Source organism: Telmatherina bonti (genome assembly GCF_933228915.1).
Source record: "Telmatherina bonti genome assembly, chromosome: 5".
NCBI lineage: Eukaryota > Metazoa > Chordata > Actinopteri > Atheriniformes > Telmatherinidae > Telmatherina > Telmatherina bonti.
Window position 1 is genome coordinate 4979147 of NC_136623.1, and position 13833 is coordinate 4992979.

At 48.4% G+C, this 13833-nt stretch overlaps 1 protein-coding gene across 1 annotated transcript in view; it reads right to left on the reverse strand.

Moving 5' to 3' along the window:
• The window catches only part of LOC306755946 (sialic acid-binding Ig-like lectin 15), a gene marked incomplete at both ends in the record, with an annotated part of 15919 nt that extends 6093 nt beyond the window's left edge, over nucleotides 1–9826 (reverse strand). Inside the window, 2 exons of the mRNA XM_079240536.1 lie at nucleotides 8267–8656; nucleotides 9772–9826. Of these exons, the coding sequence (XP_079096662.1) occupies nucleotides 8267–8656; nucleotides 9772–9826 (445 nt within the window). The remainder of the gene's footprint in view (nucleotides 1–8266; nucleotides 8657–9771) is intronic.
• Between the last annotated feature and the right edge of the window lie 4007 nt (nucleotides 9827–13833).

Below are 13833 nucleotides of genomic sequence, written 5' to 3' on the forward strand. Positions count from 1 at the left end.
GTGTGTAGATGTGTGGGTCTGTAGGTGTGTGTGTAGATGTGTGTAGATGTGTGTAGAAGTGTGTGTAGATGTGTGTAGCTGTGTGTGTAGATGTGTGTAGATGTGGGTAGATGTGTGTAGAAGTGTGTGTAGATGTGTGTGTAGATGTTTGTAGATGTGTGTGTAGATGTGTGTAGACGTGTGGGTCTGTAGGTGTGTGTGTAGATGTGTGTAGATATGTGTGTAGATGTGTGTAGACTTGTGGGTCTGTAGGTGTGTGTGTAGATGTGTGTAGATGTGTGTGTAGATGTGTGTAGACTTGTGGGTCTGTAGGTGTGTGTGTAGATGTGTGTAGATGTGTGTGTAGATGTGTGTAGACGTGTGGGTCTGTAGGTGTGTGTGTAGATGTGTGTAGATATGTGTGTAGATGTGTGTAGACTTGTGGGTCTGTAGGTGTGTGTGTAGATGTGTGTAGATGTGTGTGTAGATGTGTGTGTAGACGTGTGTAGAAGTGTGTGTAGAAGTGTGCGTAGATGTGTGTAGATGTGTGTGTAGATGTGTGTAGATGTGTGGGTCTGTAGGTGTGTGTGTAGATGTGTGTAGATATATGTAGACGTGTGGGTCTGTAGGTGTGTGTGTAGATGTGTGTATAGATGTGTGTGTAGATGTGTGTAGAAGTGTGTGTAGATGTGTGTAGATATGTGTGTGTAGATGTGTGCAGATATGTGTGTAGATGTGTGTAGATGTGTGTAGATGTGTGTAGAAGTGTGTGTAGATGTGTGCAGATGTGTGTGTAGATGTGTGGGTCTGTAGGTGTGTGTGTGTAGATGTGTGCAGATGTGTGTGTAGATGTGTGGGTCTGTAGGTGTGTGTGTAGATGTGTGTAGATGTGTGTAGATGTGTGTAGAAGTGTGTGTAGATGTGTGCAGATGTGTGTGTAGATGTGTGGGTCTGTAGGTGTGTGTGTGTAGATGTGTGCAGATGTGTGTGTAGATGTGTGGGTCTGTAGGTGTGTGTGTAGATGTGTGTAGATATGTGTGTAGATGTGTGTGTAGATGTGTGTGTAGATGTGTGTGTAGATGTGTGGGTCTGTAGGTGTGTATGTAGATGTGTGTGTAGATGTGTGTGTAGATGTGTGTAGATGTGTGTGTAGATGTGTGTAGAAGTGTGTGTAGATGTGTGTGTAGATGTGTGTAGAAGTGTGTGTAGATGTGTGTAGATGTGTGTGTAGATATGTGTAGATGTGTGTAGATGTGTGTGTAGATGTGTGTAGAAGTGTGTGTAGATGTGTGCAGATGTGTGTGTAGATGTGTGTAGATGTGTGCAGATGTGTGTGTAGATGTGTGTAGATATGTGTGTAGATGTGTGGGTCTGTAGGTGTGTGTGTAGATGTGTGTAGATATGTGTGTAGATGTGTGTGTAGATGTGTGTAGATGTGTGTGTAGATGTGTGGGTCTGTAGGTGTGTATGTAGATGTGTGTAGATGTGTGTGTAGATGTGTGTAGATGTGTGTAGAAGTGTGTGTAGATGTGTGTGTGTAGATGTGTGTAGATGTGTGTGTAGATGTGTGTAGAAGTGTGTGTAGATGTGTGTAGATGTGTGTAGATGTGGGTAGATGTGTGTAGAAGTGTGTGTAGATGTGTGTGTAGATGTGTGTAGATGTGTGTGTAGATGTGTGTAGAAGTGTGTGTAGATGTGTGTAGATTTGGGTAGATGTGTGTGTAGATGTGTGTAGAAGTGTGTGTAGATGTGTGTAGATGTGTGTGTAGATGTGTGTAGAAGTGTGTGTAGATGTGTGTAGATGTGTGTGTAGATGTGTGTAGATGTGTGGGTCTGTAGGTGTGTGTGTGTAGATGTGTGTAGATGTGTGGGTCTGTAGGTGTGTGTGTGTAGATGTGTGTAGATGTGTGTGTAGATGTGTGGGTCTGTAGGTGTGTGTGTGTAGATGTGTGTAGATGTGTGTGTAGATGTGTGTAGATGTGTGTGTAGATGTGTGTGTAGATGCGTGTAGATGTGTGTGTAGATGTGTGTAGATGTTTGTGTAGATGTGTGTGTAGATGTGTGTAGATGTGTGGGTCTGTAGGTGTGTGTGTGTAGATGTGTGGGTCTGTAGGTGTGTGTGTGTAGATGTGTGTGTAGATGTGTGTGTAGATGTGTGTGTAGATGTGTGTAGATGTGTGTGTAGATGTGTGTGTAGATGTGTGTAGATGTGTGTGTAGATGTGTGTAGATGTGTGTAGATGTGTGTGTAGATGTGTGTAGATGTGTGTAGATGTGTGTGTAGATGTGTGTAGATGTGTGTGTAGATGTGTGTAGATGTGGGTAGATGTGTGTAGATGTGGGTAGATGTGTGTAGAAGTGTGTGTAGATGTGTGTGTAGATGTGTGTAGATGTGTGTAGATGTGGGTAGATGTGTGTAGATGTGTGTGTAGATGTGTGTAGATGTGGGTAGATGTGTGTAGAAGTGTGTGTAGATGTGTGTAGATGTGTGTGTAGATGTGTGTAGATGTGTGTGTAGATGTGTGTGTAGATGTGGGTAGATGTGTGTGTAGATGTGTGGATCTGTAGGTGTGTGTGTAGGTGTGTGTAGATGTGTGTTGATGTGTGTAGATGTGTGTAGAAGTGTGTGTAGATGTGTGTGTAGATGTGTGTTGATGTGTGTAGAAGTGTGTGTAGATGTGTGTGTAGATGTGTGTAGATGTGTGTGTAGATGTGTGGGTCTGTAGGTGTGTGTGTAGGTGTGTGTAGATGTGTGTGTAGATGTGTGTAGATGTGTGTGTCTGTAGGTGTGTGTGTGTGTGCAGATGTTTGTGTAGATGTGTGCAGATGTGTGTAGATGTGTGGGTCTGTAGGTGTGTGTGTAGATGTGTGTTATGTGTGTAGATGTGTGTGTCTGTAGGTGTGTGTGTGTGCAGATGTGTGTGTAGATGTGTGTTATGTGTGTAGATGTGTGTGTCTGTAGGTGTGTGTGTGTGTGCAGATGTTTGTGTAGATGTGTGCAGATGTGTGTAGATGTGTGGGTCTGTAGGTGTGTGTGTAGATGTGTGTTATGTGTGTAGATGTGTGTGTCTGTAGGTGTGTGTGTGTGCAGATGTGTGTGTAGATGTGTGTTATGTGTGTAGATGTGTGGGTCTGTAGGTGTGTGTGTGTCTAGATGTGTGGGTCTGTAGGTGTGTGTGTGTAGATGTGTGGGTCTGTAGGTGTGTGTGTGTAGATGTGTGGGTCTGTAGGTGTGTGTGTGTAGATGTGTGTGTAGATGTGTGTGTAGATGTGTGTAGATGTGTGTGTCTGTAGGTGTGTGTGTGTGTGCAGATGTGTGTGTAGATGTGTGCAGATGTGTGTAGATGTGTGGGTCTGTAGGTGTGTGTGTGTGTAGATGTGTGCAGATGTGTGTAGATGTGTGGGTCTGTAGGTGTGTGTGTGTCTAGATGTGTGTGTATACCAGGCTGATGGTGAGGGGGTGTGAATGTGTGGGTGTGTAAAGGAGAAGGGAATGCAACGTGTCTCTGGGTGGGGGCGTCTCCTGGGGGTGTGGGGGCGGTGGGCCCTTGGTCTGTCTCTCCTTTGCTTTTCAGAGGGCCTGGGTCTGGGCTGGCAGGGGTGGGACTGCAGCTGGCCCTGGGTGGTGCTGGATCGGCTGCATGTGTGGGGTGGTGGGGGGGCGTTGACAGGGATGGGGGGTAGTTGTGGGGCCCTGATCGGGGCCCTCCTATCCCCTGTATCTCACAGGGGACACGTTGGGAAAGAAAGGTGAGGGCGTGCATGAGCCGATGGATGAAGTGGTGAATGAATGTTAGAGTGGGGGGGGGAGGGGGTTGCAGATGGGTGGGGGTGTGTATGTGGGGTTATGTTGGTGGTACGGGGGAGTGATGGGGTGGGTGTACAAGGGGGAGTTTAAGTGGATAGAGAGGTGTAGGGAGGTGTGTGTGTGTGTGTGTAGAGTGGGGTGTGTATGGAAGAATGGGTGATTATAGAGGGAGGGGGGATGTGTGTGTGCTGGGGTGTGTGAGTATAAAGAAGGAGTGTGTGAATGGGGTATTAGTAGGGGGGTGCATCATGTATATAGGGGGAGCTTGTGGGGGGGTGTGTTATGAGGTGTGTCTGTCTGTATAGGGGAGTGTTTCTCAATTCCAGTCCTCAGTCCCCCCCCCACCTGCATGTTTTATAGACAACCCTACCTGAACACACCTGAATGAAAATAAAAGTAAGTAAGTAAGTAAGTAAGTAAGTAAATTTTATTTATATAGCACCTTTCACAGACAGAAGTCGCAAAGTGCTTCACAAAAAAGCAAAATACAAAAATAAAATACATATAAAAAGATACAACAAAAACACTGTATATAAAAATAGACCTAGAAACTGCTGGTCATAACACCCCTAATCTACACAGCTGGGTATGCCTGCCGAAACAAGAAGGTTTTAAGATTGCACTTAAACACATCAACAGACTCAAGCGAACGTAGGGAGGGTGGAAGATCATTCCAGAGCCTCGGCGCAACAACCTGAAAAGATCGGTCTCCTCAGGTCCTAAAACGAGAACGAGGGACCATGAGTAAGTTTTGATCCAACGATCTCAACCTCCGCATGGGGGTATATGGACACAACAAGTCTCTTCAGTAGGAAGGGGCCTGGCCATGCAAGGCTCTAAAAGTCAGCACCAGGATTTTGAAATTCACACGAAAAGAGACAGGGAGCCAATGGAGAGTTTTCAGAACTGGCGTGATATGAGCCCTTCGGTTGCATCGAGTCAGCAACCGCACAGCAGAATTTTGGACCTGCTGCAGACGAGACAACTCTTTTTTGTTTAGACAAGAAAACAAACCGTTACAATAGTCTAAACGAGAAGACACAAAGGCGTGGATAATCATCTCGAGCTCACCTTTGGATACCATTTGGATAAAATGGTATCACCTTTGGATAAAAGGCTCGTTAACAGGCCGCAAAGAACTCAATGAGGAAGTTCAATCATCTGACTCAGGTGCTGTGGAGGAGATCATGTCTAAAACATGCAGGGGGGGTTATGAGGACTGGAATAGAGAAACACCGGTATACGGGAGTAAGTGAGTGGGGGCACGGGGGTAGGAGAGTGTGAGTCTGAGCGTGTGTAAGAGAATGGGTGGATAGGGTGTGCTTAAAGAGAAAATATGGATGTGTGAGTGTTTGTTTGTGTGTGTGTGTGTGTGTGTGTGTGTGTGTGTGTGTGTGTGTGTGTGCATGTGTGCATGGGTGGGAGGGTCTTGGTGCTTTTTAGATTCATAGTTTACTTACTATGCTCTAAAGTTGGCTTGTATGTGTATGTATATGTGTTGATACTGGCGAGTGCGTATATGTTTGTACGTATGTATGTGTGTGTATATATGTGTACACACACATATATATATATATATATGTATATATGTATATATAAAACAAAAAACAACCTACATATATATATATATATATATATATATATATATATATATATATATATATATATATATATATATATATATATATATATATACATATATATATATATATATGAAAGAAAGAGCCATATTGGACCAAAAAAACAAAAAACAAATATCTCTGGAGCTACAAAAAATTAAAAGCCTTATACAAGCCTTATCATGAAGGCAACGCATGCTTTATGTATCTATATTAGCTATATTAGCTTCATCTTCATCTTCATCTTCATCTTCGTGCCGCTCATCCGGGGTCGGGTCGCGGGGGCAGCAGCCTAAGCAGGGAAGCCCAGACTTCCCTCTCCCCGGCCACATTTACCAACTCTGCGGGGGGGATCCCGAGGTGTTCCCAGGCCAGCAGAGAGATGTAATCCCTCCAGCGTGTCCTGGGTCTTCCCCGGGGTCTCCTCCCAGAGGGACGTGCCTGGAACACCTCACCAGGGAGGTCCAGGAGGCATCCTGACCAGATGCCCGAGCCACCTCAACTGGTTCCTCTTGATGTGGAGGAGCAGCGGCTCTACTCTGATCTCCTCCCGGATGACTGAGCTCCTCACCCTATCTCTAAGGGAGAGCCCAGCCACCCTGCGGAGGAAACTCATTTCAGCCGCCTGTATACGAGATCTCCTTCTTTCGGTCACGACCCACAGCTCATGACCATAGGTGAGGGTAGGAACGTAGATCGACTGGTAAATCGAGAGCTTCACCTTCTGGCTCAGCTCCTTCTTCATCACGACAGACCGGCGCAGAGCCCGCATTACAGCAGACGCCGCACCGATCCATCTGTCCATCTCGCGCTCCATCCTTCCCTCACTCGTTAACAAGACCCCGAGATATTTAAACTCCTCCACTTGAGGCAGGACCCGACTCCCGACCCGGAGAGGACAATCCACCCTATTCCGGCTGAGGACCATGGTCTCAGATTTGGAGGTGCTGATTCTCATCCCAGCCGCTTCACACTCGGCAGCGAATCACTCAAGTGAGAGCTGGAGATCACGACCAGATGAAGCCAACAGGACCACGTCATCCGCAAAAAGCAGGGACCCAACCCTGAGGCCACCAAGTCGGATCCCCTCAACACCTCGGCTGCGCCTAGAAATTCTGTCCATATAAGTTATGAACAGAATCGGTGATAAAGGGCAGCCTTGGCGGAGTCCAACCCTCACCGGAAACGGATCCGACTTACTACCAGCAATGCGGACCCAGCTCTGACACCTGTCGTACAGGGACCAGACAGCTCGTACAAGGTGGTCCGGTACCCCATACTCCCGGAGTACCCCCCACAGGAGCCCCCGGGGGACACGGTCGGACGCCTTCTCCAGGTCCACAAAGCACATGTAGACTGGTTGGGCAAACTCCCATGCCCCCTCCAGGACCACAAAGAGGGTATAGAGCTGGTCCACTATTCCGCGACCAGGACGAAAACCACACTGCTCCTCCTCAATCCGGGATTCGACTATCCGGCGGACCCTCCTCTCCAGGACCCCTGAATAGACCTTACCAGGGAGGCTGAGGAGTGTGATTCCCCTGTAATTGGAACACACCCTCCGGTCCCCCTTCTTAAAAAGGGGGACCACCACCCCAGTCTGCCAATCCAGTGGTACTGCCCCCGATGTCCACGCGATGCTGCAGAGGCGTGTCAGCCAGGACAGCCCCACAGCATCCAGAGCCTTAAGGAACTCCGGGCGGATCTCATCCACCCCCGGGGCCTTGTGGCCAAGGAGCTTTTTGACCACCTCAGCGACTTCAGCCCCAGAGATAGGAGAGTCCACCCCTGAGTCCACCAGCTCTGCTTCCTCATCGGAAGACGTGTTGGTAGGATTGAGGAGGTCTTTGAAGTATTCCTTCCACCGACCCACAACGTCCCGAGTTGAGGTCAGCAGCACCCCATCTCCACTGTACACAGTGTTGATGGAGCGCTGCTTCCCCCTCCTGAGCCGCCGGATGGTGGACCAGAATCTCCTCGAAGCTGTCGGTAAGTCTTTCTCCATGGCCTCGCCGAACTCCTCCCATGCCCGAGTTTTTGCCTCGGCAACGGCCGAAGCCGCATGCCGCTTAGCCCGCCGGTACCCATCAGCTGCCTCCAGAGTCCCACAGGCCAAGAAGGCCCGATAGGACTCCTTCTTCAGCTTGACGGCATCCCTCACTGCTGGTGTCCACCAACGAGTCCTGGGATTACCGCCACGACAGGCACCAACGACCTTACAGCCACAGCTCCGGCTGGTCGCCTCAGCAATAGAGGCACGGAACACAGCCCATTCGGACTCAATGTCCCCCGCCTCACTCGGGACATGTTCGAAGCTCTGCTGAAGGTGGGAGTTGAAGCTCGCTCTGACAGGGGACTCAGCCAGACGTTCCCAGCAGACCCTCACAACATGTTTGGGCCTGCCAGCTCTGACCGGCTTCCTCCCCCACCATCTGAGCCAACTCACCACCAGGTGGTGATCAGTTGAAGCTCCGCCCCCCTCTTCACCCGAGTGTCCAAGGCATGTGGCCGCAGGTCCAACGATACGACTATCAGCATAATTACATCCAACATCTGTTAGTTTGGGAACCTGTAGATGCTGACCAACGCGGAACCTTCAGGAACTCCACTTGGCTTCTTTGTTTGGGTCGATCTGTAGAAACCAGGAATTAGTTTCTGTTTACAGAGAAGGACTCAAACAGGGACGTCCATGATGGGTTTGAATGCCTGGAAACCTTCTGTAGGCCACCTAAAGGTCAGATATCCTCACAGAGCTACTCATCACCAGACTTGTTGGATTATTTCTGAAAGCTTAAACTGATGCCAGGAGTGAGGGCACCTGGAGGAGTTTGGAGGTTTGATGCTGTGTTTTTGAAGCGTACCCTCTACTCTCAGTCTGGTTCCCATCTTGTCCTCGAAGCTGATGTGTTTCTGGCCCTCAATCTCCACGCGGCAGTAGTAGCGCCCGCTGTCCTGCAGGGTGGCGCTGTTGATGCGCAGCGACAGGTCGTGCTCCCTTGGGTTGCCTTCCAGCCGGTACCGCTGGTCCTGCAGCCGACCCGGCTCGCAGGTTGGCGCTCCGGGTCGGCTGATGCATCGGTACAGAACGGTGGCGCCCTGGCCGTGGCCCAGACGCCACTGCACCTGTAGCGAGGAATGCTGGGAGTGCTGCGGGTGGCTGAAGGTGCAGGGAAGCACCACCGGGTAGCCGTCAATGCCTCTCACCTCCGACTGCACATTCATGGACCAGCCGTCGTCTCCAGAGCTCCAAGCTTAAAGGACAAAGATTCTCCATGTTTAATGTAAAAGAAACAGAAGATGTATAAAAAGAAAGTCTGCATGAAGAGGATAAGCCGCCGCCTTCTACGCATAAGTCAGGATGTAGTGAGAAATACTTTGTTCCGCCACAGTAGAAAAACGCTCATGTAAACTGTCCAAAGTCCAGATGGAATAAACAACTTTACACCTGATCAACAGAACTGAACCAGGTTTCACCTCACTGGTTCCAGACCAACAGTCCAGCTCCCACATCTAAAGCAAACTATGCTGTAGACTACAGCCCTGCTTTTAACTCCCCGCTTCCCGAGAAGCTCATTCACCAGTGGAAGGTTCTGGGTCTTGGTGCCATTTGTAGACCTGTAGACCACAGAAAGTGAAAAGTAATGACAATGTCTCTGATGAACTCTGTGGAAGCATCAGTTCCCGACAAAGTTGTGTTTTAAGCTCTTTGCTTTTCACTCTGTGCCCATCCGACTGCACTGCTTCTCATCCCAACAATCTGGTAGTCAGTCTGCAGACGATACCACAGTTATCCATCTGATCAGTTCAGGTGATGAATCACGTTACAGAACAGAGGTAGGAAATGTCCGCAGGAGCAAAGAAAACAACCTGAATACTTCTAAAACCCGTCAACTGGTTGTTGATTTTAGACGTAAGAAGAACAAGGTGCCCATTGTCATTTAAGGTCCAGATGTATAAATGGTGGACAAATGTGAGTTCTTGGGTGTCTCTCTCTCCAAAGATGTGAGCTGGCAGTCCAACACCAGTAATATTGGTAAAAAGGCTCCCAGCCAAAAAAGCTCTCCATTAGTGATCAATATTAAGGATTAGGATCAGAATTAGTGATCAGGGCTGGAATATAAATATATTTGCAGAGGAAAACATGGACATGTTCAGTACTTTACCTGCTGCATGAGCTCAGACAACACAAAGCTTTACATCATAAATAATTAACATCAAACTTTTTAACAGTTGAAAAAAGATTTTAAATAAAAATTTTTTCTACTTTAAAGCCTCATAACAACAAATCTGTCCAAAGTAAAACCACAAAGTGACGGAAACCTCCGATCTAAGCTGGAAGATGATGTTTGTGGTTAAATCAGCTCACCTCTGGAGACCAACAGCAGCAGATTCAGAGAGCTGAAGACCCGGTGGACGTCCATGAAGACGCGCAGCAGGACACGCAGCAGGACACGCAGCAGGACACGCAGCAGGACCAGCGCTGCGTTTGTGTGAGTGACAAACTTCCAGACGCTCCTTTGCACATGATTTTCCAGCTTTCTATTTATATTTCATCCTGACTTCTGTTTTCCACCAGCAGTTAGTTTGTGTTGGAGGAAAAGCTCATAACAGAACAAATGAGGCCGTTCTGACTGGGTGAAGCTCAGGTCTGCATGAATCACACCTGCAGGGGGCATCAGCCAGGAGAGGGCGCCAAAACACCCGACCAAAACACTCTCATTCTTGATATGAATCCTTCTGACAGGAAGTGAAGCCAGAAGGAAGAAGTCGAAACTGCAGCCATGTGACGCGACAGAGGATCACTTCTCTGTTGTTTATACTGGACCTAAAACCTTCTGAAAGGGTTCCCCATGTTGAACTTCCACCATCTGCACTGTAGAATATCGTCAGATGACTGGTAGAATCAGGAGGAATCTCTGTGTGCTGGGACAGGAACAGAGGCGATGCAGAACAATAACCTGGTTTTGTGACATTTTCATGTTTAGGAATCAGGAACATTCCAGATTTCTCATTGCTGCAACAAACAACATGCGTCTGCACTGACTGATGCGGCAGGTGTTGGTTCTACTTTGCACAGTTTAACGTGGAAAAACAAACAGAAGTTAAAATATTTACTGGTAAAATGTAATGAAGGTAAAAATAAAAACAGAGGGAAGAGAATGAGAGATAAAAGATTTCCTGTCCTTACTGCACATCAGGACACGACGCTCCACCAACCTGCACAGGGTCCGGACCTCAACGGGACAGAACACGTTCGGGGTGAATTGGCAAGCCGGATCCTCTGGTTCAGCATCAGACCTCACAGATACTTCTGGAAGCATGGTGAGAAATTCCCAGAAACCCTCCTGAACCTGGTGGAAAACTGGAATCTGGTGGAGCTTCAGAGGACCGACGTCATGTCCGACCCCCGAGTGAAGAATGGGATGTCACTCCACTCAGATGCATGTGAAGGCAGGTGAGCAACAGATGCTCCACACGTGTCATTCACATGTGATGAAACGATGCAGGTAAAGTTTGTTTGTTTTTGTAATTTAATCTCATTTCAGATTTTCCTAAATTTATTCAGATTTCTGTCAGTAGAAAAAACCTTTAGGAGTGATTATTCCCACTGAAATGTGCTGAAAGCAGCATTTTTATGGTCCGTACACATTAAAATAAGACAAATTTCTGTCTGTTCCAGCTGCCTGCATCAGAACAAACACATGCAGGAGCAACCGCAGAAAAACAAAGAAATCCCTGTGGATACACAAGGTCAGCCTGCTGAGTGGACGCCGCCGCGTTCGCCTGTCCAGCTGACAGAGACGTCATAATCAGACCATGAAGAACAACAAAAACATGTTCATGCACATGTATGCAAACAAAAACAGAACTTTAACCCTCACACTGACTATGCAGAACAATGCAAATAATAAAATATCAAACTATCTATTAAATAAGCAAAGTTTGTGAAATATATTGACAAATATACCAAATTAATCAATTTTATAAATAAAATAAATAAATAAACAGCGACGGACCAGTGACAAGTGGAGACTCCGTCTACAACAGGGGGGTCCAAAGTCGGTCCTGGAGATCCGCTGTCCTTCAGGGTTTCCATGTATCCCTGCTCCAACACACCTGGCTACATTAAATGGATCCAACAGCCAATGAAGTTCTACACAATGACTCATCAGTTCAAGTCAGATGTGTTGGAGCAGGGATACAATGAAAACCTGCAGCATTGTGGCCCTGGAGGACTCCCCTGGTCTAGGGCCACGGACCAGGAAATGGAGACGCCTCCACCAGCGTCCGAGTCTGCAACCAGGACGTCAGGCTGGAACAAACCAGATAAACGTTTCCAGTTAAAAGTTGGGCTCTCATGTAAAACCTCTCATTAAACCTCATGTAAATCACATGTAGTTTACGTCTGAAGAATATGAAAACCACACGTGGTTTGTGTGTGGTTTTCTGTAAGGTAAACACAAACAACCACAAATGTCTGGTAAAGCAGGCCGACGCTTCTCTCGGTGGCTTCTTCCCCTTCTTCTCTCTAACAGGAAACGTTGGGTTCACTCAGACTTCCTGCGTTTATCTGCTCTGTTCCAGCCTGACTCGACATGCAGCCGCAGACTCGTCGTCTTCCTCTCCTACTGATCGCTACAGGTAGGATAAACTTTACAACCCATGACAGGAAACCTTGCAGAAACAGAGAAGCAACATGGTGGAGTCCCTTCCAAATGTTGCAGATCTGATTAAACCGGCTGGTTCAGATTCTGGTCCACAGACGAGCAGTGAAAAACCTCCTGCATCCTCTCTGAACTCCCACCTTCAGCAGAGCTTCGAACATGTCCCGAGTGAGGCGGGGGACATTGAGTCTGAATGGGCTGTGTTCCGTGCCTCTATTGCTGAGGTGGCCAGCCGGAGCTGTGGCTGTAATGTTGTTGGTGCCTGTCGTGGCGGTAATCCCAGGACTCGTTGGTGGAAACCAGCAGTGAGGGATGCCGTCAAGATGAAGAAGGAGTCCTATCGGGCCTTCTTGGCCTGTGGGACTCTGGAGGCAGCTGATGGGTACCGGCGGGCTAAGCGGCATGTGGCTTCGGCTGTCGCCAAGGTAAAAACTCGGGCATGGGAGGAGTTCGGCGAGGCCATGGAGAAAGACTTCCGGACGGCTTCGAGGAGATTCTGGTCCACCATCCGGCGGCTCAGGAGGGGGAAGCAGTGCTCCATCAATACTGTGTACAGTGGAGATGGGGAGCTGCTGACCTCAACTCGGGACGTTGTGGGTCGGTGGAAGGAATACTTCGAAGACCTCCTCAATCCTACCAACACGTCTTCCCATGAGGGAGCAGAGCTGGTGGACTCAGGGGTGGACTCTCCTATCTCTGGGGCTGAAGTCGCTGAGGTGGTTAAAAAGCTCCTTGGCCACAAGGCCCCGGGGGTGGATGAGATCCGCCCGGAGTTCCATAAGGCTCTGGATGCTGTGGGGCTGTCCTGGCTGACAGGCCTCTGCAGCATCGCGTGGACATCGGGGGCAGTACCGCTGGATTGGCAGACTGGGGTGGTGGTCCCCCTTTTTAAGAAGGGGGACCAGAGGGTGTGTTCCAATTACAGGGGAATCACACTCCTCAGCCTCCCTGGTAAGGTCTATTCAGGGGTCCTGGAGAGGAGGGTCCGCCGGATAGTCGAATCCCGGATTGAGGAGGAGCAGTGTGGTTTTCGTCCTGGTCGTGGAACAGTGGACCAGCTCTATACCCTCTTTGGGGTCCTGGAGGGGGCATGGGAGTTTGCCCAACCAGTCTACATGTGCTTTGTGGACCTGGAGAAGGTGTTCGACCGTGTCCCCCGGGGGCTCCTGTGGGAGGTACTCTGGGAGTATGGGGTACCGGACCCCCTTGTACGGGCTGTCTGGTCCCTGTACGACAGGTGTCAGAGCTTGGTCCGCATTGCCGGTAGTAAGTCGGATTTGTTTCCGGTGAGGGTTGGACTCCGCCAAAGCTGCCCTTTTATCACCGATTCTGTTCATAACTTATATGGACAGAATTTCTAGGTGCAGCCGAGGTGTTGAGGGGATCCGGCTTGGTGGCCTCAGGGTTGGGTCCCTGCTTTTTGCAGATGACGTGGTCCTGTTGGCTTCATCTGGTCGTGATCTCCAGCTCTCGCTTGAGCGATTCGCTGCCGAGTGTGAAGCGGCTGGGATGAGAATCAGTGTGGAACGTGTGATGTGAAACTATGTTCTGTTATCAGAATCGAGACGTGGAAGTCACGTGACTGTTCCACTTTGCTTTCCATTACGTCACCAATCGTTCTGAAGTGCTATGGTTGTTCCGTCCCGCATTACAATTATAACACAGACAAACGTTTTTCAACTTTCTGTCCAAAATGGAACAATGAAATGAATAAAAATGAAAATATTTACTGCATTCACAAATATGTAAAAAAAAAATTCATA